Source organism: Aythya ferina (assembly GCF_964211825.1).
Source record: "Aythya ferina genome assembly, chromosome: 3".
In the NCBI taxonomy this organism is placed as follows: domain Eukaryota; kingdom Metazoa; phylum Chordata; class Aves; order Anseriformes; family Anatidae; genus Aythya; species Aythya ferina.
In genome coordinates this window covers 33,715,482-33,742,640 of record NC_140298.1, presented here as the reverse complement: position 1 = coordinate 33,742,640, position 27,159 = coordinate 33,715,482, and the positions used below count along the sequence as shown (strand labels likewise).

Here is a 27,159-nt window from a genome sequence, read left to right as displayed (position 1 = left end):
TTTTGGGATCCCGCTGTCTCCCATCTCCCTGCTGGCACCCTCTCCATCACGGTGAGGCTGGATGGGGTTAGGCACTCAGATGTGTCTGGTTGGCAAGGTCTGAGCTTTAGATTACTGCACTGCTGTGGCCTGGAAGCTGCCTGAGTATTTGGTTGCAAGCCTTTGCTTCCTTTCAGGGGAAAAGCAGCCAAGCACAGCAGTAAGGAAGGAGTGCTGGAGATGGGTTTTTCTCTCATCCCAGTCCAGGGAGAGGTGGAGAAGCCCTGAGGAAGTGCTTGTCAGGAAGGCCTTTAGGAGAACAGGACTGCCTTCAGAGTTTGAACTGTGCAAGGCGCTTCTGTCTCCACACGAACGCAAACTGCTGGCCCAGATTTTGTGGGAAACAAAGTAAATAAGCACTGCTGTGAACTAAAGGGGCTGTATTGGTAAGAGACCAACAAAAGCAGAGAAATCAACACAAAATGATACACAGCCTAATAACAATACATTGTGCAATTAATGTACATCAACATTCCCTTCAGCAAGACCTTCCTCACCCCCCTTCCCAATGTAATCCCTCCAAATTCACCAGGCAGCAAGCAGCACTGCGCCTCACGCCTGCCTTCTTGAAGGGGGACTCAGAGTCATGGTTCAGTGCATCAAAAAATAAAAATAAAAGCAAATTAAAACCGGGAGGAACTGGAGGCAACAGGGCAAAGAGGAAGTAGCTGTTCATAAAAGCCAGCCGGGAGCTGTTGAGATTTCCTTTGCACCCTCTGAGGCCTCCAAGCTCCGTGGCACACTTCCTAGTCACCCTTCTGCCCGCCAGCCCCCAGGGGAGAGCAGAGCCCTGAGTGGAGTACAGAACACTCAGCAGAGGGAGCAGCACGCTTTGCTGGTGTCAGAACAGCCTCAAGGCTGTCTACAGAAACACCAGACCTCAAATTACTGATTTAAAAAGCCAACTGCGCACAGGTCTGCAAACCACACAGTTGGAGGTGTGTTTTGTTGTGTGTTTTTTTTTTTCTAGCCCCCAGGGAAAGTTCCTCATCCCTCGTGGAAGTGCCTTTGCCAGAGCAAACTGCCGGTGACAGAGCTCTCGTTCTTCACAGGGGGAAGCCTACCTTTCCTCTCCTTTATATTTTGCCTCTGCTTGAGAACAGAGGGCAGCTGCATGTCATCCACAGGGCCCCGTGACAACGTGCAGCCCCTCAACTGTTCCAGTAGACCTGTGTCTGAGGGTTAACGACAACCACATGGAAGAACCTTTTACCCACATCATTTTAGGCTGGAGCTTGACAAAATATGGAATCACTGCCCTGCACAGCATTCAGAGCCATCTATCCATAACCCATCCACGCCCTACCTTTGCCTCCAGTTTCCCCAGAACAGCCGCCCAGCTCCTGTGCTGCTCCCCTAACCCAGGGGTGGGGTTCTCCAGAGACCAAGCCTGCACCCAAATTTGTCTGGTGCAAGGAGCTGGAGCTGTTCCGTTCGTTTACACCAAACTGCAGAGAAATAAAACATGGGCACGTGGAAATGACGTGCTTGTGAAGACACGGAAGTGCTCCAAGCTCAGAGAGCATGGCCTGCTTGTAGGGTGACGTTCACTGCATGCTGAGAAGGAGGACAAAACCTATACGTGACACTGGACCTTGTAGGGTGGGTGAAAGTGGGACTTCCACAGCGTGCCGCCCTTGTGACGGCCTCTTCGGGAGGGGTGCAGGGCACCCATGCACCAATAAACCTGCAGATGAGAACTTGCATGTCTACATAAAGCTTTGTCAAATCCTACATACAATTTTTGGGGGAAAAATAAGAATCTAAGCAACTGCTGTAGTCCCAAGAAGAACTACAGCTTTCTTTAAGGCACAGTTCAGACAACCCATAAATCAGTTTCCTCCCTACTGCCCGTCTGTGTTCAAAAGCAAACAAAAAAGGGGGGGAACTGCTTAGCTAAAAGCAGTCAGCTGCGAGTTACCTTCTGATCTACGTGGAAGACCTGGCAAAAGCCCGATGGAAGCCAGAACTGAAGGTAAATCATGCAACAGAAGACAACTTTGAGCCCAGCATAAAAACACGTTGAGAGGTCTGCTGACAACACAAATTTCATGCTGAGAGCGTCACAGCTCTGTGCCTTCACCCCAGGTGTAGCGCCAGGGCCAGGTGAGACTTGGAGGGTGTCAAAGCCCGCTCCAGAACGGAATTCTGGTGTCCTTTCCAGGGGAACGGTCAGGGGACAGATTTCTTCCTATTAACCAACGTGGTCAAAGTCAAGATCTCTCTTCGCCGAAGCCCTGGGTCTCCGAACGAAGTCCTATGCTCCCATCATTTCCTCTAAAGACCCCCAGCATTGCAAACTTCCTTCGTCTTCCCTCCCACGTCCGCTCTCCTTCCTGAAGATTTGGGTCACATCGTTGAGTACCGAGACCCAAAGCACCTTGGGCTCAGAAGTACCGTGAGGCAGACGCTCACAAGTTAACCCCAGGCTGCTGCCTGGGGATCAGTCACTGACCTGGAAAGGGGGGGAAATCCTTTTCACAGCAACTTGTAGAGGTCTGAGAAACCCGTGGCACCACAACATCGCGTTGGTGCCAGGAAGTCCAGTCATCACCCGCGCTGGCTCCTGCCCAGTGGGACACCACCACATCGGGATTGCCGATGGCTGGCCAAGTGCCTCGACAGCAGAAATGTCAGAGATACCAACGAGAATATGTCCTTGCACCCCAAAGCTAGCATCCCCCCACGAATTACCACCCTCCACGGGGTAGCGAAGGCCCCTCACGAGGCCAAGGAGCTGGACAGCTGCCAGGAACAAGGCAGGGCTGCTTCAGCCCAGCCCTGCCACCTTCCTCTGCTCCTTTTCCCACTGCCAGGGAAGCACAAGCCTGGAGAGCCCTGACACGCACAGAGCTCCACAAACCTCGCTGAATATTTTTTGCACAGGAGCAAAGAAAGCTGCCAGCCCCTTGGCCTCATGCACGCAGCAGGTCAGGACAAAAGGGCGTTAGGCCTCGACTCCAGGAGGCACCATAGGTGCTCCAGCAGCAGGCACGCTGCCTGGGTCACGCTCCTATATACACTGCCAAGAGATAGCCTTGTCCTGAGCCTTCTGCGTAGCACCTCCTGGTTACATCTCCTCCAGGGAATCGGCTCTGGAGAGGCCCAGGATAGCTGTGGAGTCTCCCCAGTCTTGTCAGTCCCTGAAGAATCCAAGCTGGGCTCAGCCCCACCCGGTGCCCCTCGAGAGGGCAGGGGGTTAGGGGTAGTGTGCTTGGATGAAAGACAGGACATCCTCCTTTGACAGCTTCTCTGGATCTTGCCTTTTCTGAGAGTCGTGCACTTTGACACCTTCCCCCCACTCCCAGAAGAGGCGGCTGTAATGGCAGACGCTGTGGACAGAGAAGAGAGCAAGATTAGTATGCAAGAAGAAGGGAAGGAAAACCCGGCCACCGTGTTAGCCACAAAGAGCACTACAGACACAGCTGCTCTTGTGCTGGGAGCTGCACAGAGGTACTCTATCTAAGGGGTGCCTTAGAGAAAGACCAGTACATCCATTCACTCATCTTACAAGCTTTATAGCCCATAATGTACAGGAACTTCCTAGCCTAAGAGATTTCCTTGGAAGCAAACTTATTAATTTTAACTTCACTCAAGACTCAGTTCGGTATTTGCTGGAAGGAGGCAGATCATTAGGGAAAACCTCCCTCCCTTCCCTCCACAAGTTTTTCGGAGGATGAAACTGTCATTGCAGGCAATGGAAAGGCCTTAATGAAGAATTTAGAAAAAGTCTGCCAGCAGAAGCAAGTAGTCTAATCACTCACTGCGAACCTACTAGAATCAGTAATAGCTGTCCTATAGAGCTTTGCAAATGAGCAGCACTTCGTGCTGTACAAAAGCAGCTATGATCATCCCTTCCTTCCCCGTGTGAAATAACCAAGCTCTACTCAGCTGCTGAGAGTTCCAGTCCTACAACGCCATCTCTCACTCCATCCATCAAGCAGTCCTCCCTCCCTGCATCAGCACAGTCCCAGCCATAATGAAAACAGAGCTGCTAATTACTGCCGACACAGCAGCCTTTGGTTTTGAACAAGTACTGACACAATATTCATAGCTTATTTAGTGCTCCTGTTCTAACAAAGCAGTACTAGCACAGTGACAGGAGCATGTCAATGGCTAATTACAGACACGTTAGTGCTTACTAACCACAACACAACACTTCCCTTCTGGAGCCCTACACAAGAGCTCTAAGTCCTCAGCCTTTCATAAAGGTTCCTACTGGCCTATTTCTGAGTACTCAGGCAGAACTAACCCCATCTTGAGGCCTGGAGAATCACCAGGTGACTCTGCTTACACAGTTTTAAGCCCCTTCTCCTATTTAGCTAGTTAAGGGAAGCTTAAAGATTATGAGTGCAAGTGAAAAGTAGGTAAGGAGATTCAAAGTAAGAAAATCAGGAGCACTTTTTCATGTCAAGCTCTCACTCAGAGGCAGTCCTTGGTAGTGGAGGGTATCTCGAGACCACCAGAGGGCAAAGAGTGCAGAACACCTCCACCCACAAGCCCTGATGTACCACACAGACACAGAATCTGCTGTACTTAAAGGCTGCCTTGGCCTAGTACCCAATGGATACAGGTGGCATTCAGCACCCCCAGTCTTAATGACAGTCCAATGACAGTCCTTTCCCAAGGGGATACCGCTTTTCTCTTACTCTCCCATTAAACAATCTCTGGCTACCTAAAACTTACACCAGAGTTTGGGCTAAACTAACTGGGACTGACTTTTAAATTAGCAACTTCCAAAGAAGGATCTGAGCGTTCAGAGATGTAACAAACTGCAGTTGCAGGACTCCCTGCGTGCAGCGAGGTTCACTCACTCACACTGTGCTGTGGATGTGAGAATATTTGTGTTACTCATAGCAATCAACAGCAAAAGCGACAACTCCGGATCAGCAGTTTCCTAAATCTGTGAGGTATCAGTTTATGCAGCACACCCTGCTGGTGACCGAGCTGTGCTTGCAGTGCAAACAACTGCAAAAACAGCAGAGCACACCTGAAGTCCCTTCCAAACATCCAGATGCAGCTACACCTTTCCACAGCCTCAGCTCTGGCGATTGCCACGGCTAGTACTCACTGAAAGGGTGCAATGGATTCAGAAGGGAGGTCGTATGTTGCTTGCTTGGTCATCTTGTTGAAGAAGAATTTCCTCTTGGAGTTTTTGCTGTATGCCATTGTCCAGGGATCTTGCAGAAAAGCATTACAGGGATTAGATCAAAAATGGAATGAGGATAAAAGCATGGTATAAATGCATACATAGTGCAAGCAGGGACAAGGAATCTGTAACAGTGATTCTTCTCTCACTGCTTTTCCCTTTCCTCCCTCAAGACCACCTGCCTCCCAAACTTTTGCATTCACTGAGAAAATCCCATTCTCCCTGCATTTAAAAATTGACATTCCAAACAGGATATTTCCATGTACTGTTACTCTGGAAAATATCTTCATATAATCCCAAAAAAGGCAGTCCTGTAAATAAAATGATTTTACACACAACAGATCAAACTGCAGCTGAATAAACTATCAGAGAAACACCCTGAACCTTTTCCCAACCTAAGCTATGCTCACTACAACAGTGAATCTCTAGCCATTGGAATACTGCCATTCGCTTTTTACAGAGTTACACAGAGCCTAGTCAATTACTTTTTTACTTGAAGGCACAGAGAAAAAAAAATGAAGAGCAAGGGACTCTCCCTTCCTACCATTCACAGTCCGTACGATGTAGAGTCCTGTGGGTACAAAGTGCCGGTCATCCCTGCCTGTGTAGGACAGCCGGGGTATGCCCCCTGAGCTCTTGATGACTTTCATCTCTAACCTGAATGTTGAGAGAAGACAGTGATACAGATTGCTAAACACAGCTACAGATTGTTAAACACAGCTAAACACAGAAGTTTCTTCCTTCTTTGCCCTCTTGCACACAGTATGACATCCGCACACCCCTTCCAGAGCACCATAGTCAAAATATGACAGGAGAAATCACCACATCCCTGGAAAATCCCATCTCTTGCTTCCCCTGAATGGCTAGAAAAAACTGCCAGAGCTGTCTAGATCAGGTAGCAAATCCAGTGTTGGAATGAAGGATCTGTGATCTACCACACTGAATCCAAATGGGGTTCCCATTTCAGGTATGAACTCTTAAATCTTTCAAGCCACTGACAGTTCTGCACAAATACTCAAGCGCAGTTGCTGCTCCTACCTCTGGCCAAGCACACAGGCCAAGTCTGTGGCATTCGAACTCAGCAGCATGATTTAAGAGCTTTACAAGATCTTTCTCCAGGACTCCTCAAGCACAGATCGGCACATCCCTCCCATTCCTCTGCTGTCATGCATTGGTGGCTGACAGTCTCCATAGGCCCTGAAACATCCCATTTCAGCCAGCCACTTACCTCACAAAAATTTTCTCCATCTCTTCCAATCTGTACACTTCTTTCACTCTGGGGGGGAAAGAAGAAACAAGACAAAAATGTGATTAAAAAAATAAAAAAGATTGAACTGTCCTCTTTTTCTGTCCCAGCTGTAAGAATCAACAACAGTTCATTCTGTACAGCATGAGGTGGCTAAGCACGACTAAGGTTCACCTTTCTCCTCAATCTTACGCTTTATTTCTCCTGGCTTGAAAAAATGTGACATCTGCTTTCTCACAGACGGGTTGCTGTAAGCAACATACAAGTGTCCTCACTGCTAAGGAAGCTGTACATTTTTACCCCAGGCTCAGTATACAGAAGAGGAAGAATTGTGAAAGGCAGGTGCTGTTGTTTTCCCATGAGGTAAATTCTCCAAGGTCAGGCCCAGGCAGGTTCTGGCTTCAGCGTGCTGGCCTTGCAGTAAAAATAAACTGAAAGATCTTCACTGTTATCCTGAGGGACACCAAAAACTTGCTAGCTACCTTGAGGTAAAAACAGTTTTGTTTTTTTAATCAGTAAAGATGATTTGGAATCATCGTCCTGTTATATCAAGCTGCTTTTGTGTTTTATTTTTTTGTTCTGAGATGCAGACAAATCAGAAAGTTTCAAAAGCATTGCCTCTGATCAGACATCCCAACCACCTGTTTCACACATGCTGCTATAATCATCAGGCTTCAAACAGCACAGTTTGAACACTTTTTCATGAGAGCAAAGAACCCTTCTACGACCCATTTCTACGGCCCTTCTTCTTGCTTCATCTTCAGCTCTTGCCAATGCTTCGGGCTCCTCCAGAAACTGTGACTGTCTTGAGTTCCCATTCATCTATCATCAAGCAGAACATCCTCTTTCCTGTACTCCAGCCTCTCTTGCAATATCATGGCACTTCTAGCTAGACTGAAAGCCTTCTGAGACAGAAGCTGTTTTGTCCACAATATGCACCTGATACCCAGCACAACAATGCTCTCGTGATCTGCTATAGCAAAATTAATGAAATCGAAAGTCAGGAGGCAACCAAAGCTTTGTTAGAAACTTTCTTGACATTGTAACGAAAACCTCCTCCTCAGGCTAACCATCTGGAGACTGCAGACACTGATCAACATTGCATTTATCTAACAGTCAGCTTCTCTGTACCTCTGCTGACCCTTCAGGGCAGACAAGAACATAAAAGACTGCAATAAGCTAGCCGTGCAGTAGACATCAGCACACATCTGAGACCAGCGCTGGCCAGTCCACCTATGATGAAAGCATGAATGTCTGATGCGTGAAAGGAGGGCACAAATTCTCTACTATCAACCTCACCCCGGATATTGAAAGGACTTACAGCCTCTTTCCAGTGAGACCCAACTATGAATGTCAGCTTCAAGTTTAAGTCCTTCATCCTCAAACACAGCAAAACCAAAGCCTGCAAGGCTGAGGGAAAGAGGAGTCACTCACCGGATCGGGTTCATATCTGGCCGGCTAGGTTTGGAAACAGCTTTGACAAACTTCTCCGCCAGTTGAATCCTGAAAAAAAACAGAAAGAGAATCCTGCAACTGAGCTAGATCTCTGGTGCACCAGGAAGGTAACAGTTTCAGCTGAATAACCAACTAGACACTTCAGTACTTGCAGATTGCCTCCACTGCTTGCCAAATGGGCACTTGAGAAACAGTTTTTCACCACACCCTCACAGTTCGGTGCCAAGTGATACTGACTACTATGGATACTGACCCATATCCGTGCGGAATGGGTCTCCATAGCCTCCTCTACAAGCCCGTGTGTTGCTGAACACACTGATGCCTAAGTAGGCAAGCAAGACTAGGAGAGACATCATGCCCCTGAGGAAGGAAACAGAGGGTCTTTCCTTCTCCCTGAGCCACTTATCAGCAATGCTCATGCATATTCCCAGGGTGCTCAGTTTATCCATGCTGTGCCTCGCTCACTCCAGACTAAGAATGGAGCTAGACCTGCCCTCACACACAGAGAAGGTACAGGCAGAGAAGACTATACCCACTTCACTTCGAGGTGGTTCAGTCACAGTTCATCACAACAACAGTGTTTCAGCTGAATGCACCTGGGTGCATTTAGCAATTCAGCTGAATGCACTTCTCTCCCCGTGCTCAGCATTCTGCCATTAGTGTGAACGTTTCTCAGTCACACTGACATACAAGAAAGAAACTTCTCTAGAGCCTACGTACCTCTGGTTGAAATGCTGGTTTCGGACATCATTGCCATTCAGCACCAAGACATCAAGGATGTGGATAGCGCTGATTTTTCGCTGCGCTTTCCCCTGCAGAAAGTAATACGTAAACTTACTGCTCGGACTGTCTGTTGCTATTTCAGCTTCATTTTGTAGCTTTTCTTTCCTTTTTTTTTTTTTTTTTTTTTGGCAATGCATCATTCTCTTCCAGCAAGAGAGCACCTTTCCAGATATTAGAAGCGTGCCAATTCCCTGCAGCCCATCATACAGTAACACGCCAGCCTCCAAGAACCGGCATATCTCACCTACACAGCTGTCTCAAGGGAGGGAGAGACAGCAGGACCACAGCTACCATCACCAGCTCTCTGGCACAATAGTGCCTCATCAGGTAGCACAGCACAGAGCCCAGCACACTACAGCATCTTCATTTGAGGTGCCAGAGGACAACCACACCCCACGTTGTGAATATACCTCAAGGATCTTTTTCCAAGGCCTGCGATCACTACTGCACAGTTATGTACCCAAAGAGCCACAGAACAGATTAAGTCTCGGTGGCAATGTCACCTGCTGCTGCATGTAGGCCAACAGCACGTCAGGTCCAAAGGGGTTTCAAAACAATGTTAAAAGCTCATCTCTAGCACTGGACAGAAAGAAGGAACTTAATCTAAAATAGTTTCTCTAAAGATCAAACTCCAAAAAAAAAGCCTCACGCCTGGCACAAATGGAACATTTACTCTGCAGGATCTTACAGAGAATAAGTGAAACTGCTCATTATATCTGCAGCCACTTGATAGGAGAACAAATAGCTTCCTACCTCTCCTTTCAGCTCGTGAACAATCTCCACAGAGAGAAGGGTATCTCGTGGCAGCTCAGTTTTCAAATCCAGTTTTGTCCATCGGTCTGACTGGCGACCATCCCATGTGTAGATCTGTGATTTCTGTGTAGAGAAGGCAGAGTCAGATTCACCTAAGGCCTCACGAGGGTAGGGGTGGAAGAGAGACCTCTGACCAGCTCCAGAGCATTCCTCAAAGAATCTTTTTGTACTAGGCCATCACAAGCAGTTTCTTTGTAGGAAATTTTAAGGAAGAACCTTGATATCTCTACAGCAAAAGAACAAAAACGCCGTTTCTCATCGGTCATTAACTTTTCATACCTATATAATGAACCAGAAATAGGACACCTTTAAAAGGACAGTGAAAGTAATTAGAGACACTAGCAAGAGTATGGGTCTCTGTGTTGGCTGGAATTACAAAAACAGGGTTAATTACAGTGAAAAGTAGTGAAGTCAGCAGAAAGAACCATAAAATAACTAGCAGCATTCAGGACTGCCGATAAGAATCCTTCCTGGCCTTTGAGGACAGGAAAGAATGGGATGAACCTGCAAGGCAAAATAGCAACACTGAAATGAACCAGCAGAACTCCCAGATGTGAAGTCTGACTGTTCTCAGGACTTACCCCTAGCCCCAAGAGGAACTTCTGCTCACTTCCAGCCACCATACACCGGTAATCCAACACTTGGCGGATTTTTTCCAGTGTACTGGAATTCAGAGGAGTGGGTTTGTAACTGAAGGTATCAATGTCCGTGCCCTAAAGAGTAATGTATGGAAAAGGCAAGTTAGACACACAACAACAGATTTTATTTTTTTTTTATTGCATTTACCTATCAATAGATAGATAAATGCAATTTCTCCATAAAAGAATAATCCAGGACTTCTTACTCTCTTAATTCCTGCAGGGAAAAGACCTATTTATACAAAAGAACTCAGAAGAAGCAGAAGCAGCTTCTGTGTGACATCTTACCTGGATCAACTCAAAGAACTTGGACTTGGGATCTGAAGATGAGGGAGCAACACGGGCCTGATCAGGAATCTGAAGGAAAATCCAAACAATTGATAATAAACGTTATTCTTTTGCATGTCTACATGAACCTTTCTGGTTTCAATACATGACAGAACATCTTGCCCCCTGAAACTCCTGCTCTTGGGACTTCAGTTGCTGGAGAGCTCATCTAGCAAAGAAAAGGTCTCACATGTATTTCAAATTTAATGTAGGTATACTGTGTCTCATAGGAAACTCTAAGGCAGCTTCAGAAAGTTTCAGGCTAAATCTTTGATTCCATCCACATTTCAATGAAACATTGCCATATATGACCTCACTACAGTCAAAGACTCAGGAAAGAGAAAGCGCAGACTCATAAAACAAGACCCTTTGGAGAGCTCTGCTGCATGAAAACCACTAGGTGCTGAGTTCACTCTGTATGCCATCAAACATTGTCAACTGCAGCAAAGCAGAGGAATCAGATGCCTGCTCAGTTAAGCCATACACATAACCTACAAGCATCATCCTATTTGCTTACATGAAAAGCTTCAAATCATCTCTGACCTTCCCCCAGGACAACATATTAAGCCTCTGGTTAGAAAGCTTATCTGTACTCTGGCTCCATCCTTATTTCATCACAGCAAGGATTTCATCACCTTTACCATCTCCCTGCTTCGCAGCTTACTTACCCCCCATAGCTGGAGACACTCCTTTCGGATTTCAGCCTGCCGTGGCTCGATCAGCGTCCTCAAGAGCAAAGAAGCAGACTATTAAAATGGTGAAACCTCCTTGCTCTCATAGCATTAGCTATCCCAGCCCCATCACATTTGCATCTTTCATTGTCAGGCTTGGGAATGACAAACACACAGCCGCTCCTCACCAGGCTACACTCATAAGAGGATCCTGCTTCCCTCCCCACATAAAAAAACAGTGTTAATGTTAGGATTCATTCTTCGACAATTTCTGGCTCTCAGGCTCACTCAGCTTTCTGTTGTGTGATCTCTGAATGATACCTGAACAGAAAAGTCACGTCAGGGAAACAGCTATACATGGCAATAGCTTTAGGGTTTCTTTTTACATGAGAAATTCACGTCCCATGCTTTAGTTTACTCTAGGTACTTAACTTAGATGCTCTGATTCACCCCTGAAAAATTAAGAACCATGCCCATCTTAGCCAACTGCTGTAGAATTGAACACACCAGCCAGGATGGTACGTCCACACCCCTGCTAAGAAGCAGGCCCACGTGTGTTAATCAGATGGCACGCAGTGCATGGTAGCCTTCTCAATAAGGGTGACAGACCATCAGCCTTCAGGACTCCTGCAGCTACCCACACTTTTCTGCAAGCAACTCAGGGCAGAGACAAACTGAGCTACCTAAAAGCACTATTAATTTCCCTGGTTCTAAAGGCCAAGGAAAGTAGCAGCTCAAATTAAGAACGCATTAAAGAAGGGCAATGCAATTGAGTTATGGTAGGTTAGTTCAACCTGTACTGAAAGCCAGAGGAATATACTCACGTGTCTTGAACAAAGGCACGAATTTTAGCCAGCGCCTTTATCTGAACTTTGCAGTGGCTAAAAGAGATGGAAAATTTCAGTCAGGGAGCAAGTTTGTCTACACCAAGATCAAACTACATGGAAGATTACTGGGACAACAGGCAGAAGCCTGACTGATCCTCAAAGAGAATCACTGGATCAGTGTCAGCATGAATCAAAGTGACAAGAAGTCCACCAGCAAGAATTAGGCACTATCCTTCCTTTCCAGTCTACACAGGAGGACGGTACACAGCAGCCAAAGTCACTAACAGTAATAACCCCTCTCTGCATAGGGCCCCTCTGCTCTGCTAAGCCTCTTGGAGCAAAAGCAGAGCAGTGCAGCAGCATCAACAAGCCTCCCCATGAGTAGCTTGCAACTGAAAGCCATTTTGGCTGACCTGCCTACAGCCAGCAGCCCTCCTTGCCCACAGGCACTCACTTTTCATTGGACTGCACAATGTAATCATAGAAATCCTGGTCCCCTTTGATCACGTTCAGCGGGACAACGAGATTCACATCCACATCGGAGTTGCGCAGCTGGTTGAGTCTGATGTTCACCATGAAGAGGTAGTCCCGCACGTCCTCAGTCCCTAGCTTCAATCCTTTGCATATCACGTACCTGCAGAGCAGAGAAATCATTTGGGTTGTCCTTTCCACACAGCCAGCTTTCCTGCCATGCTCCCGTTGTCAGGACAGTATCCCAAATCCCAGGGATTCTTTCCCCCAGACAGCCCCAAGAAGGTGAAATCTCACTTATCACAAAGTCATGATGTGTCAGTTTCCACTTGCCAAAAAAGATTGGGAAATACAACCTTGTTCAAAAATGCTGCAGATCTCCCTAAAGTAGTAAATCAATTCTGCTAAACTTGACAGGTACAATAACACACATAATATGCTTTGGCTTCACTGGAACCTCAGTTGATTCATGCAAAACAGCATTACATACTCAGTTCCACTGCTTCTCTCTCCGGAAGGAATTCAGTAGAGGCAGTGAAAAGCAAGTGTACTTTGGCAAACATCTTCTTTACCTTGTCAAACATCACAATTCACTAGGCATCTAAAACATTTTCTCCTCCAAAGCAGTTGCCAACTGAGTGAGGTCACAGAGATTCCATTTGCCTAAATTCATCTACCATTGAATTTTGAGGATGGGCTTTCTGTAGTAATCCCTCATGCTGAAGAATCTCACCTCTCCGAGTTAGCAGGCCGGCTTGTCACAGGTTTAAAGATGCAGACTCGCTCAAAGCAGCAATACAGCAGATAAACAAGCCCCACACTGAATGGAGTAAACAGGTCAAAGGTTTTGCAGACAAAATGTCCTCCTGGAGCAGAGAGAGGAAGCACAGTGACACCAGCAGATTATAAAGAAACAAGGAGATACCAGGCACCTCAATAATCTTCTCTTCTGCAGAAACAGTAAGTGGTTTTGTACAATTGAACAGTATCTACAACACTTTCCAAGGAGTAGGCCAATGTGGCTCCATGAACCATCTTCTCCACATCTCTACAGCAAAGGGAAAAGCAGTTTTCTGACCAGGATCAAATCAGTATTTGTGCTTTCTCAACAGCAAACCTTCTACCCACTCCCTAGCCTCCCTTCCCAGGCCCAAACTATGCCCCTATGGCACTGCAGCATGCTACGCAAAAGCCTCAACAGAAGAGCAGCTCCATTATGCACAACAAGAAGTTTCAGGCTGGAAGAATAAACTAATTGATGTTACCTGAACAGAATAGCTTGTCATCTAGAAAGAAAAGCATATACGCCACGCTTTGCCTTTGAACAACTTTTCCAACTACCCTAAACAAGAAGCAGTCCATCTGGCAGAATTATGTCTACTTAGAGAGGGAAGACTTAAAGAAGGTTACTCCTTACACCATATCATGTTCAAGACTCCTGCTAAGCAGATCATTGCCTCAAGTACTTCTGAACCCAGGACACAAGATAAATGACAACAGGATAAGCATTCCTATCTTCTGCTCTTGCGTGTCCATGCCAAATGCTAATTAAATTCTGCAGAAGAGAGGAACCATCAAAACCAGATACAGCTGTAACGTCCATCACTTGGCAGTAACGGGTTACAGCTAGAACACCATGAGGCATCAGCTGGTTTTGATCAGAGATGGCAGATTTCAGATTTAAAGGAGAAAAGCCACAAACTAGAGGGAAGGATGAACTGGATTAGTACCACTCTGTTCCAGCCAGCCTGCTAGAATGATCAGAAAGCAGCTGGGCCAGCTGATATAAAACTCAGATACACTATCCTGTTACCACACTGTGACCTTAGCCCAAGACAGCTACATAGCATATTGTAAGAGATTTAAACTAATGCATTTTACCTCCTGCTCGTAATAAAAAGAAAAACAGACATAGATAGCCTAAGTTTTCTGCCCCAGTTCTCTTAGCTTTGTGACAACCATCTTGGAATGAATGCAGATACACTCAACCCTGTGCAACAGAGCAGACTTCGTGCCATGTTAATAAAAGTCCACAGCATCCTTCTGCAATGTCACCCACACCTGCCAGAAGGTGGAAGATGATTAACAGACAGAACGTACCTGTCCGGACGATGGACAGCGCTGTAAGAAACTGACAAAGCATCAGCTGTTTGCTTAGGATTTCTTGCAGATTCTCCTGACCCTCCACAGAGAAGCCCTGCAAAGCATATAGCATGTGATTAGCATCTCCACAAATCTGTTGCTCAAGCAAACAATTCTGTACAGTTAAATCATGAAATCATGATTTTTTAAACAATACAAAACACTGCCACCAGGAATTTGAATGACAGCCCTAATGAATTTCATGTTTTAAGTGCAGACACATCAAATATCATATGCAGACTGAGGTACCAGGTACCAGTTTTGGTCATTAGTGCAAGAAGAAAAAGAAAGGGACCAACCCCATCAGCCATTAAGAAATGCACTCCCTTGTGATCAGTATTGTCCAAAACAAAATTCCGAAAAGCAGTAATGTTCTCTGGGCGAGTAATGTCTCCGTCTCCATCAATCCCTCCTTCTCCTGAGGGGAAAGGAAGAGACTATTACTAACATGCTTGCAAAGATCAGTACAAAAGATCAGTACAAACAGATGATCTATTGGATGCAATTAACATTTAGTCAGAAACTGCACAGACCTCAATAAGTGACTAAGCATTAATATATTCCCTAGCTCACCACCAAAGATGGTTGTTAATTTAGAAAAACTATTTAGCTTCTGTGGTCATGGCTAAACAAAGCCGTACAATAACCATGCTCCAAAGATGACTTGTATATTAGCCACAACAAATGACAAATCACTCGCTGCCCTCCTCTGAGTCAGGAACTGACTGCATTACAACGTAATATTCTCACCCAAATAGAAATGACAAATAGCTGAAACCACTAAAAACGTAAGATTCAATCCCATTGCACAGCTCACCTGTTAGTAACATGTTTTTTTTTTTTTTTTTTTTTTTTTTTACAGCAAAGGCAAAATTATTCACATGGTGCTTTGGAAACCTTCTCCGAACAATTAGTATAATTCTAAAGAAACATAACCACCTACTTCCAAACACAACATAATTTGGAGTTAAGAAAAACAGCCCCAAAAATTGTTCACATGCAAACAGGTTTATAAAGAGAAGGAAAAAGGAAATTCCTATTTGTTTGCATGAAGGCCTGTAATTTTCCCATAAGGCTCTTTAAAGAGAGCCTCATTGTCCCCCAGGCTACTGTTTTAGAAAGCTCATCTAAGCTGTGTTCTAGATGTTACCAACTCTGACTTCAGAGAAGCCTGAACTTCCAGTTGGCATTAGTCCCTATAAATCCTCTAAAACTACAGCTTCTATTAACTGAACAACTGCAACACTAGAAAACAGCAGAGATCAGGATGCACGATAGCACTTTGATAACCAAATTCCTCGTCAATCACCCTGTCAGTAAGCAAAGTGACACTAGGATTTGTTACTATTCTTCAAAGCACAAATATCACAGCAATCTGCTTCCTTCCCGTCACTGGAAGAGAGCTGTATACATCTCCCTAGATTTTACAGGGCAACAGACAGAAAGGGAATCAAGAAAATGCGTCAAAGTCATTGGGTTATTCATTTCTCCAGGTATCTCCTTCTCTCCATAAAAGCACTAGTGAGTTATGAAGATACAAATGCTGCAGGCATTAGAACAAGGCATTTGTCTGCCCTGCTGCCCTTGCCACGAATGTTCTCTTTAACACATCTAATCCTGAAGCACTAGCCGTTCTCTAAGAGTTCGTGGTTAGGTGTCAAAAGTGGCAGACACCAAGAGTCACAGTGGTGGCAGGATAAAGAAAAACATGCCAGTGGAAAATCAAACTGGCTACCATCTCTACAGGACAGTCACACTTGAGTTTCCTTTACATGGCCTAAAATAAGCAGCAGGAAGACCATCAGTCCTTGTATCTCCCCTTCCTACACCGTGAGCCTACACAGATAGCGTGTTTCAGAATTACATCAGTCAAGCGGGAGGAACTATTGTCAAGCCACCTTAAAGCACTCTGCACTTTTCAGATAAGCTCAAGGAATAAGGATTCCAACAGGACACACATCTTCTTGGCAGAATGGAAATAAGTGCAGAAACGTGACTTGATATGCAAGCTCACCGATCTCAACCCCGTTCTCAGATGACAGCCCCCTTCTACTTTGCAAAGTGGTTCTCTAGAAACAGGCGCCTCTAAGATCCCCACGCTGGTACAAATGCCAGCTGCACTCCTGATGCAGAAGCTGGAGCACAAGCAAAAACATCAGGTAACATTCATGCGGGCACTACATACCATAGTAAGGCTCAAAGAGCTCACTGGAAGCAGAATAGAAGTCCTCTAGCTTGAAATCATTTGGTCCTTTCAAGGTCATGCCAAATCCTTTCGCGTGCCACTTCCGCCTCCACAAGACGTACTCGGAGAAGCCCCCAGGACCAGCACACACATCAGCAAAGTAGAGCAGTTCTGCATCTCGCTCCTTTATCAAGGGCCTCTGCAAAAGGAAACTGAGGAAATTCTACTCACCCAGTAACAGCTCCCCTCAGTTAAACCACACACACCATCAACTGCACTAACTCAGCCAGAGAAATGTCTTTCAAGCATCTGTTTTCCCAGCCAGTATCCTAAAGATTCTCCTTTCCCTCCACCTGCTCCACTCTGAGAAAGCACAGCTGTCTGAAAGTTAAAGAGAGGCCCTCACCCCATGGAAGTCCTTCGGGTTTGTAAACATGTAGTCAAAGACATGGTCCATGTTTGCCATCTTCATTGCAGCTCTGTGAACACATCAATAGGGACCTATTAAGTTTCAACCTGGGCTCCCATGGCTGAAAGTGGGCATTCATGGGAAAGAGGCTGCATAACCTTCTACAGACCTGTTCAGAAAGAAAACTCCACGGATCATCTCATAGGGGTTGGATCTTGTTCGGGCTCTACGCATTTCTTCTCCATCCAGCTCGTCAAACACACTCTGCACAAACAGAAACAAAACCAACCTGGACTTGGCATAGACTCAAGAGATAGGTAAGCATAAGCATTTCCCGTCCTCAAGCTTCTCACTCCTTAGAGTGCTCTATGAATTTTCTTCTGTCACATAATAAGCACTCTTCTTCTAAGCCACCCCACCTGTTAATCAAATTTAGTGACACCAAAGAATTCTGTACTGATAGCACCAGAGCCTGATAACATGGTTAGCCACCTCAAAAGCAGTCACAGCTGAAAGTATTTCTCTCACAGATACACACACACACACTGCAATTCATAAGGGCATGATCAAATCTAGGAAGAAACATGTAACACGAGAAAAGAAAGGGAGTTTGGGCCCTTAGCTCTTTCAAGCCTACAGCCTTTCAGTTGGACTAACCCAGAAAGGAACACCACTGATTTTGTTCATCCCTTTGAAGGCTGAGGTACAAAACAGATTGACGAACAGGCAGTAGCAACGAGGATTCTAGGTCACACCAGTGGCACAGAGGTGACAGAAGTTGTTCTGAGCTCCTGCCAATCACTGGTCATTTGCTCAACCCTTTCAATTATTTATTTTATTTGCTTCCCCCCCAGACTTCCACTCTTCTCTAAGGAGCAGCACTCACCTTGCACCGCAGGACATTACGTAAAAGCTCTTCGCTACAGAATTCTGTTTCATCTTCAATCACCATCTTCCTCTGGAGCAGGATGAGAACACACAACAGTTAGCAAATATGGCAACACGAACTTGTGAAGGATGAAGTCAGTCAGCCACATTCTAGGTGGAATCAGCAGGAGTGCAGCTAGAGGAACAATTCTCTCCTATTCTGCATCTTCAGACCACACACCAATACTTTATCCAGCTTAGCACTCCCCAGGACAAGGCGGATACTGCCATACTGGAGCAAGCCCAGCAAATAGGCCACCAAGATGACAAGGGTGCAAAAGTATCTGACGTATAACAGACTGATAGAAAAGCTTGTTCAGAATGGAGACAGCAAAGGCAAGATCCTATTCCTATCTACATCTACCCAAATAGAGAAATAGGGAATAGAGAAAGTGAACCTCAGCTCTTCTCAGAGATGCACAGTGATAGGACAAGAAACAATGGACACAAACTGCAATGCAATAAATGCCCATTAGCTATATGGATAATTTTGCTAATTGGGTTAGGAAACACTGAAGCAGGTGTTCAAACTGGTTGTGAGATTTTTTGTACTTGGAAATATTCAGAACTCAACCCGACAAGGCCCTGAGAAACCTGATCTAGCTGGATGTGCTCAAAGCAGAGAGCTGCAGGAACAGTCTCCAGAGGCTTCCTCCAGCCTAGATTTTCTACAACTTTTTGACAAGGCAATTGGTTCAGGCTGAGCATTCCCATGTCTTCTTAGGCTGGTAAGTACTGGGATCTAAAAAACTACCTTCCCCACAGTCATCCACTCCTTCAGCTCCTGGGCATCGGGGATTTCCGTGGTACACTCAAGGCACCAGTCCACCTCCTCGTAGGCACTGGGCTGCAAAAACAAAACATGGGAAGAGTCAAGTAAGATTTTGCTAGTAAAATGTAACTACCAGTTGCTTCCAAAAGGTTTGCCTACAAATTCTACCATAGGGGGTTATGCCATGACTTTAGGGCCATATAGTTTTTCCTCCTTGCCTAAATACATTTCATTACATCAGATTTAATAAAAAAAAAAAAAAACACACAACAACAACAAAAAAGCAGTACTATTCTCTCATCTGATAAATAACCAATAAAGCCAAAGCCTAGTACTCTCAAGGTGCATTTTAGAAATGTTGCAAAGGAGACAGTTGACAAAAAAAAAAAACAAAAAAAAACTTCCTGATGGTGTTTTACACATCCATTCACACAGTTCCTTCTGAACGACTCCCTCATTCCATGACGTAGTTCAGGATTTAAACATTTCCTTATGATGTTGGGAAGAAATTGTTATGGCAGTAAGGACCAGAGTGATGCCACTCTTTTACAAAGAGAGGCTGCTGAGATCTACTCACCTTCTTACATTTGTTATAGCAGTATCATCCACAAGAGCAAAGCATAGGTAACAATTGCTGTGAGATGCAGAAACAGGGTGAAGAACGAGCCCTAAGCCAATAAGCCTACAGAACAGATTTCAGATTCCTGGCTCTGGAGGAATAACCCCTGCTATTATTTCCAGTTGCTGAAAACTACTCCAGGAAAGGAGAACCAAGTACAATAAAGCACATCAATAGCACTGCGGCCCTTCACTAACAATGACTGTGACCTTCTGGCTCAGCCTCCGCTTGACCAGCTCCCTAGGATTCAGTGTTCCGTTTGTTGTTTGTGTGTTATTTATTTCTTTTTCTCTTGAAAACAAGGATACAGCAGCTGTTTTGTATCAAATAACACCAGAACTGGGCTTTAATTTCTTGACAACACAAACTTCTACTTTCAAATTTTCTTCCCTGTTGAGGAGCTTGTCAAGAGACAGGAATAACACATCACAGCATTTTAGATAGCACTGCTGAACACACCCAGAAAAATACTTACAAAAAAAACACCTACGCAGGTATGAAAAACAATGACATACAAAATAAAAAGGGTAAATTCACAACAGCTTGATAGCAGCTTCCCATCACATTCTCTACTACAAGCTCAGAAACAAATCACACAGATCACAGCAACACTCCACCTGAAAGATTTGGTGCCACACCATTAATAAATGTGACATAAAACAAGTTTTGACATGCTTTGTCAGGGGACAAAGTTGGGCCTGGGTCTACCACTTGACAGTAGCAGTTATATCAGCACTCAAAAAACGTTCCCAGAGGGCAAATCCTGAACACAGCAATGGAAAAAGGATTCAAAACAGTAAATACTTACCTCTGGCTCATCCTGCCAATCAATATTCAGCTCCCCATCAAATCCTTTGAGGGTCAGCCCAAAGCCCCTCCTTCCCTTCTGATTGGAGGCCTCAACAATATCCTTTCTGCCTTGGCCGTATTTTCCCAGACCTTCTCCTTCCCGAAAGCCCATCTTGGCCTATAAAGAAAACAAAGGGAGCACACTGAGGCAAGTGGATTTGAGTTTATGTAGCTACTGGGAATAAAGACTAGCCCAGAAAAGAGCCATCACACTGAGGTGACTTGGAGCCACTGAGAACTTTAATCCCAGTTGTGGCTTTCAAGACTTAATACGGAGTTCACTCCACTGAGGCAGAAAGGTAAAAAAAAAAAAAAAATGGATCTAAATAATGATGTTTGAAAAGAGAACTTAGAAAAATTCAGGAACAGACTGCTCCAAAGGAGAAGTAGCAAGAAGCCAGGACACATCCACCACTGCGTTCAGTGGGTTTTTAAATTCATATATCAAAAGATGCTGGCATGAGGGAAAAACATCATGTTGTGGTGATATTATTTGTTGTGAATATGCAGTCACACACATTGCAAGCATTAGTTAAAATTCACCTAACACCCAGAGGAGGGATGCAAGACACACTGCTCCTGAAACACACTCCTTTTTTTTGAACTGAAGGGATGACGTTCGTTAATTGCTACCTTAACAGCTTTTCTATTTATTATTTTTAGCAGTAAGAGAACCAAAAAAAAAAAAAAAAAAGCATGAATAAAAAAGCATGTGCCAATTTTACTACCTCCAATATTTATCCACAGAACAATAAGTAAATGACAGACTTAAGAACTTTCGCTTGGATGAATAAATCATCCATATGCTCCCTCCTGTGAAAAGCAACAAAGACACTGCTTGTTATCAACCTGTATGAGAAGCAACACAGTATCCGTCAGTTTTTATACAGAGGTACATGGAGTTTACCCATTGCCTTTGCTATCTGGAAAGGCAGTCCTTGAAATACGTACATCCAATGTGACAGCCACGGAGCCTGCTATACATCAGTTCTGAACGTCTAGTAATGAAGAACTATTTTCCTTTTACTTACCTAACCAGCATGGAAAGACTGCTGAGCCCCGCTCCTCTGAGAGCAGCACAGCATAAAGGGAGACCTGAGTTCAGTCCTCCTTCAAGTCCTGGACCTCCTGTCACATTTCAAGTCATACATAACTCTGCCTCATCTTTCCTGCTGCCCCAGCGATAACATTTTTGTTTCTCTTGTCAAGAATAGCAATGCTCTCAGGATTATGATGCTCACAATACCACAGTGATGAATTTTGCATCGGGAAACATCTGTAACAGCACAGACCCTGGGAAACTTCTCTACAACCTACTATTGCCTTTAGACCCAGAAAAAACTTGCCAAATTTGGGACTACCATGACAAAAAGAGTCTACAATTTTCTTAAAACTTCCTAGAAATTCTTTCTTCCCCATGCTAACACTATGTAACGAAGGGGTTGATGATCATCTTCAAAGTCCAGCTGTCACAGTTACTGTAATTCACAACTCCATGTGTTTCCAAGAAACTTCTGGCCCTACATAAACCAGAGCAGCACTGCTTGAAAGAAATACCTTAACAATTACGGTAATAATTCTGCAAGGGCTGCCCAGCCAGCTGCCAAGACCAAAAGGAATTAATGTCAATCCTACACTTTGTAAAGGCCTTTCTTACAGGGCATCTGTTACATCTGTTAACTCAACCATACATAATTGCAAAATAACACAAGGCAGGACTCTCTTTTTCTAGCTCAGCAAACTGCCTGAACCAGAAGTCTTTCTCTTCACATTCACCTCGCTGCTCCAAGGCCTGGAACATGAATTCCGCCCCCCCTTTCTTTTTTTTTTTTTTTTTTTTTAAAAAAAAAAAAAGCCAAATCCCCATCTACAAATCTCTCTCAGCCTCCCCCAGCTGCTTATTAGCTGGATCAAACAGAGAACCTCACTATAATGATGATCAGAATCACAGTGAAAATCTCAGAATGGACTGGTCTCCTCAGTGTGCTCTCATCAGACCTCGATAGTTTGGACCAAACCTCTTTTGACCTACCATGAGCTTTTGAGAGACACTGTTGTACATTGAGTAGCGGGATGAAGTACCCTCCACAAGAGAGTCTTGTTTGAACTCATTGCTGAAGACTGGTCTTTTTTCGTCGCTCTCACTCTCAGACCCACTGCTGCTACTGGAAGACTCTGAAAACAAGAAAAGCAAGAGAAATGAATATCAAAAAAATAAAAAGGAGGAAAAGCAAGACATCAAGTAATCACATCAAGAGCTATACGCAGTGTGACTCATTAAATCCTCTCAACGAACACAGAGTCTGACAGCACACTTCAGAATCTCAAACGTGTTACAGGAAGCACTCAGGTGCAACATAGAATACCACACGGAACCAACACTTGGTTATCAACCCTTTTGTCTCAGGATTACACACCACCTCTCTCAGATGATGGATTCCACACACCCCAAAGGGCCTGGCAAACCCCATGCCAGCAGCACAGCAGGCCATGGCATGACCACAACAGTACATTGTGCTGTGCCTGAGCTTTACAATAATCCTAGACAGTCCAGAGCTTCCCTCCTGAGGGTAAACAGCAGTTTCTGACACCTTGATAACACAGTGTTAGATTCTCCTCATTTCCCTACCTAATTACAGATGCACATGCAACCCTGACTTGAACAAAAATCAAGTACACAGACATCTACAAAATGGCCAATAATGCAGAAAGACAGAGCTGCATCCTTTTCAGCATGCCACAAGAAACCACGGTTGACTCCATCACCCACCTCAGCAGCAAAAGCCCCGAGTTCACTACCAAAAAAGACCATTTTTCACCTCTAGAGAAGTTTACCAATGCATACAAATCCATGCAAAAGAATGCCAATCTAATTTAAAAAAAAAAAAAAATAACCAAGGTTCAAAGAAGTTAAAGAAGTCAATGACCCAATCAAGACAGAAGTGGAACACCACACACAGCACGCACCCAATTTTTGTCACCTGAAAGCCACCTAAAACTGATGCAGCTGAGCCTCCGTGAGCACCAAACTTTGGGCTCTGCCCACGCCCAGCTCTACCCTGGAATTATTTGGCCTAAGAAGCTAGGTCTGGATGAGCTACATAGTGCTTTGCTTGAGATGCCCAAAGCTGTTTCCTCTGAGCGTAGCTGGATCTGGGCAGGAATCAGATGGTAGGTGTGACACAGCTGTCTCAGACTGCCCCGCACCAGGTGAGTAGGGAGGGAGGCCCTACAACCCAGGGAGTTCTTCCCCTTTTCCTGTGGTGCGATCACTACAAGGATGAAGCAACGGCACACATTTCCTTCCTGAAATTTGTCTGGCACCAGCAGTGGGGCAGGCCATAAAGACTACTGGAGCAGCAAGCCACAAGTATAGCCACGCTCTTCATTGGATCTCTGCCTCTCAAGCCTCCCTTGTTCACAGAGGGCTAGAAAACACCCTTTACTTCTTTGCACAACTACAGGTTGAAATATACCTAAGTTGCCATGAGATAATGCGGAAAATTGCTGTTAATAGAATTTATCTTTTCCCGTTTATCATTTAAAAAGAAATTAGGTAGCTGCACATGTTTAAAGCATGGCATAACCTAGAAAGGACTGAACTCTTCTTAAATTTGTTCTGATATAAGAAAAAAACACAATATTCCTCTCCCAACTCACAGATCTCTATTTTCCTGCTATGGATAACAGAGCATCAGTGGAGTAACAGGAAACAACAGGAAAATTAGCAAAGGTCATTACAACAGGTCAGAAAGTGAGAGACCAAAGTGAAATATGCAGCTGTAGTTAAAACTGTTTCAATCTGTGTTCAACCCCTGCAGCTGAACTATCACCCTTTAAGATAACTTCTGTACTAGAGCTTACAGTACCAACCTTTGAAACTTCCAGCTCAAGACAAAGAAAGCTACGACACAGCACGTTTGCAATATTATATGCACATCTTGCTTTCCAAACATCTGTCATAAAAGCTACATTTCCCTTTCCTTCACAAAGTTCTTAGAGATGAACTAGATCAAAAAGGATTTTACTTTAGGAACAGTTAGTGCTTCCTGCTTCTCCAGTCCACAACTTCAATTGTCTTTGATGCCTGCTTTTGAGCTGTTTTTTGTTATTATTATAATTTTTTATTTTCCAGGTCTCGTGATGTGCCTCAAACACAATACCCATTACAAAGTCTCAAGAAAGTTCCTTCACAACTCTTCTTTTAACGTTCACTAGGCCATGATCAGTAAATACATATATCTCAAAACACTTCTCTCTTCCAACCTACTTTTTTCCATCTGAAACCACAATGGATGTAACAGACTGCCAAGCATTTAAACCTATCCAGAATGTCTTCCTTGAACTGCATTGACTTGTTCCATGAAGTTTCACAGCCTATCTTGACCCATAACCAAACTCAAATAATAAAAAGAAAAAAAAAATGGTTTGAATTTTTCAGCCTAGTCCTGTGGTCAATTCCTGATAGTCTCTATCCCAACTCCGACACCCTACAACTCTACCTCCTCATTCACCTCGGGTCTTGCAAGGCATACAAACACCATACCCTGTCACTATGCCTACTCCCAAACTGACCACTCATCTTCCATACATATTCCCTTCTGTTTTCACAAGAGGAAGGCTTCTTTCTGTGCTCAGGCCCTTTTTCACTAATACCAAGGGAAAATTAATACTAATAATACTAATTACCAAGGGAAATCCCAAGACCGAGAAGCAGCAGGCACATGTATGAGGCAACATGAAGTACCACTGCCCTAGGAGAGTTTAAAGCGCTCTGCAATAGGGATAGCAATTGTGTAGGGCACCCTCTTCATCTTTGGAATACTCCAAGTGAGAAAGCAAACTCCAACAAACAAACAAACAAAAAAGCAGGCAATTGAGTTAACTCCAAAGCAGTTTTTCTTCCTGAAACCAAATACCTGTAAGCTTCCACAGCTTACAACAGCAACAACAAAAAAAATCACATTGAACCAGCAAAGACGACAGAGCTACAACACAAGAGCCCCAGTCTAACATACCCTTTGTACATGTCTCAATTTCTCCCATCTGCTAAAAATGTGGCAGTAATATTGGTGTGGGTTTTTTTTGGTTTGCCTTTTTTTTTTTTTAATACAATGAGGCATTGTCATAGAATTATCTAGTTGGAAATGACCTTTAAGATCATCAAGCGTTACCATCAACCTGACCTGATGAGTCCCATCACTAAGCCACGTCTCTTAGTGCCCTGTCCACACACTTCTTAAACACCTCCAACATGCAATCCTTAGGGTTGGGAAAGCCCTCCAAGATCATCTGGTCCAACCATCCCCCTACCACCACTATCACCCACTAAACCACGTCCCTAAGCACCACGTCCAACCTCTCCTTAAACACCTCCAGGGACGGTGACTCCACCACCTCCCTGGGCAACCCGTCCCAATGCCTGGCTGCTCTTTCTGAGAAGAAATTTCTCTTTAAATAAGTTAGTCTTAAATAAGATTCTCCTAAACAGTATCATGGTTTGGTACTGCACAGATCCTTAGTGCTGAAAGTTTCCAAGCCAGAAGTAGCACCTGAGCCTGAGAAGGCTAACGCTGTCCACACACGACCAGAACTGCACAGCTTTGGGGCACGCAATTCTCTGCCATCCACCTCCGCCTTCTACGCCTCACGGGCGAGGATTTAGACCCAGGCTGGGCGCCCACCTTGCGTGGTGTGATTGCTGAGCTGCGCCTCGTCGTCCGAGGTGGAGCTGAGGGTCAGCCCCAGGTCCTCCACCTTCTTCTTCTGCTTCGCCTGCGGGCTGCCGAAGCCAGGCTCGCTCCTCCTCTTCATCTCGCCTGCAAGAAGCGGGTCACAGCCGCTCAGCACCACACAGAGCTCCCCCAGCCCCCAGCCCCCCCAACACCCACCTCCACCCCAAACCCCGACCCCCCCGGGGCTCCCTCACAGCCCCTCACCGCCAAACCCCGAAGGGCGAGCAGCCAGCCCCAGCGGGACAGCGGGCAGCGAGGCCTCGGCTCCTCCTCCGTGCAGCCGGGGGGGGCTCCGGCCGCTGCCCCCCGGCCCCCTCCGCCTGCCCCCGGTTCCCTGCGGCCGCTCCCGGCCCCGCCGCTTTCGTTTCTCGTTTCCCCGCTCGCCCCCGCCCCCGGCGGCGCACGGCAGTGACGCGGGGCCCGGCGGAAGCCGCCCCCCCTAGCAACGGCCCCTCCCTCGCCATGGTGCTGAGGGGAACGGGCCCTTTATGTGTCCCTGCCCTTCGTGTATACGCCTGCACGCAAAGCTTACACGCACACGCGCTGAGTATTTTGTGAATATTTGGTGGATAAGGGTGGCAGCGAGCGGTCAGCCAGATTTCTGGCGTTTTTCTAGGGAAAAGTTTCCCCCGTGCTTGCCCCACCATCCGCTCCCCGTCCTCGGTCATGACTGACTCCTGCTCCAGGCGATGAACACACTTCAAGAGTCATGAGTCCAAGCTGCCTCTGCAGAAAATGTTCACCCCTAGGAAGCCCGTAGCTGCTCCCCTCCAGGCACTTTGTCCTTCAGTAACCACGCGTCAGTCTCCAGACCACGTTTTGTACAATAAAAGCCGAACACACAGCTACAGAGTCCTTGTCCTGGTGGCTTCAGGCACTGCTGAGTTGTCTGGTGCTTCTCACAAAACTTGAAATCCCAGGGTTTAATCTTAAGACAACAGGAGAGCACCAACAGACGAGAATACTGCACGTTACTAGGAAAGTGTAATTCATGGTTACCCGGCTGCTTTCAGTCGTGTGCCTGAATATATGAAGTTCCTGGAAAAGGGACTAGGAGGAAAGAAGGAGGAGCAGCAAGGAAAATACTATCTTTAGTTAAAAA

The 27,159-nt window shown here is 45.4% G+C and overlaps 1 protein-coding gene across 1 annotated transcript; it reads right to left on the bottom strand.

Moving 5' to 3' along the window:
- Window positions 1-402: 402 nt before the first annotated feature.
- CMTR1 (cap methyltransferase 1) lies at window positions 403-26,406 on the bottom strand. The gene is made up of 24 exons (XM_084514121.1): window positions 26,262-26,406; window positions 26,007-26,141; window positions 22,355-22,497; window positions 20,282-20,440; window positions 18,837-18,929; window positions 18,042-18,113; window positions 17,325-17,419; window positions 17,153-17,225; window positions 16,747-16,945; window positions 14,861-14,979; window positions 14,520-14,616; window positions 13,153-13,285; window positions 12,403-12,582; window positions 11,946-12,002; window positions 11,119-11,176; window positions 10,412-10,480; window positions 10,067-10,198; window positions 9,426-9,548; window positions 8,610-8,701; window positions 7,869-7,937; window positions 6,417-6,464; window positions 5,733-5,845; window positions 5,111-5,219; window positions 403-3,371 (listed from the first exon to the last, which is right to left on the bottom strand). Exons 2-24 carry the CDS (start codon window positions 26,134-26,136, stop codon window positions 3,239-3,241), a joined length of 2,496 nt encoding a protein of 831 aa, XP_084370247.1. The 5' UTR covers window positions 26,137-26,141; window positions 26,262-26,406; the 3' UTR covers window positions 403-3,238.
- Between the last annotated feature and the right edge of the window lie 753 nt (window positions 26,407-27,159).

Bases quoted from the DNA above. Each gene is read 5' to 3' on its own strand.
- CMTR1 (XM_084514121.1), bottom strand. From the start codon at position 26,136: ATGAAGAGGAGGAGCGAGCCTGGCTTCGGCAGCCCGCAGGCGAAGCAG. The intron at 18,930-20,281 runs GTAAGTATTTAC...TTGTTTTTGCAG, and splicing joins ATTGGCAGGATGAGCCAGAG to CCCAGTGCCTACGAGGAGGT. The intron at 12,003-12,402 runs GTGAGTGCCTGT...CATCTCTTTTAG, and splicing joins ATTGTGCAGTCCAATGAAAA to CCACTGCAAAGTTCAGATAA.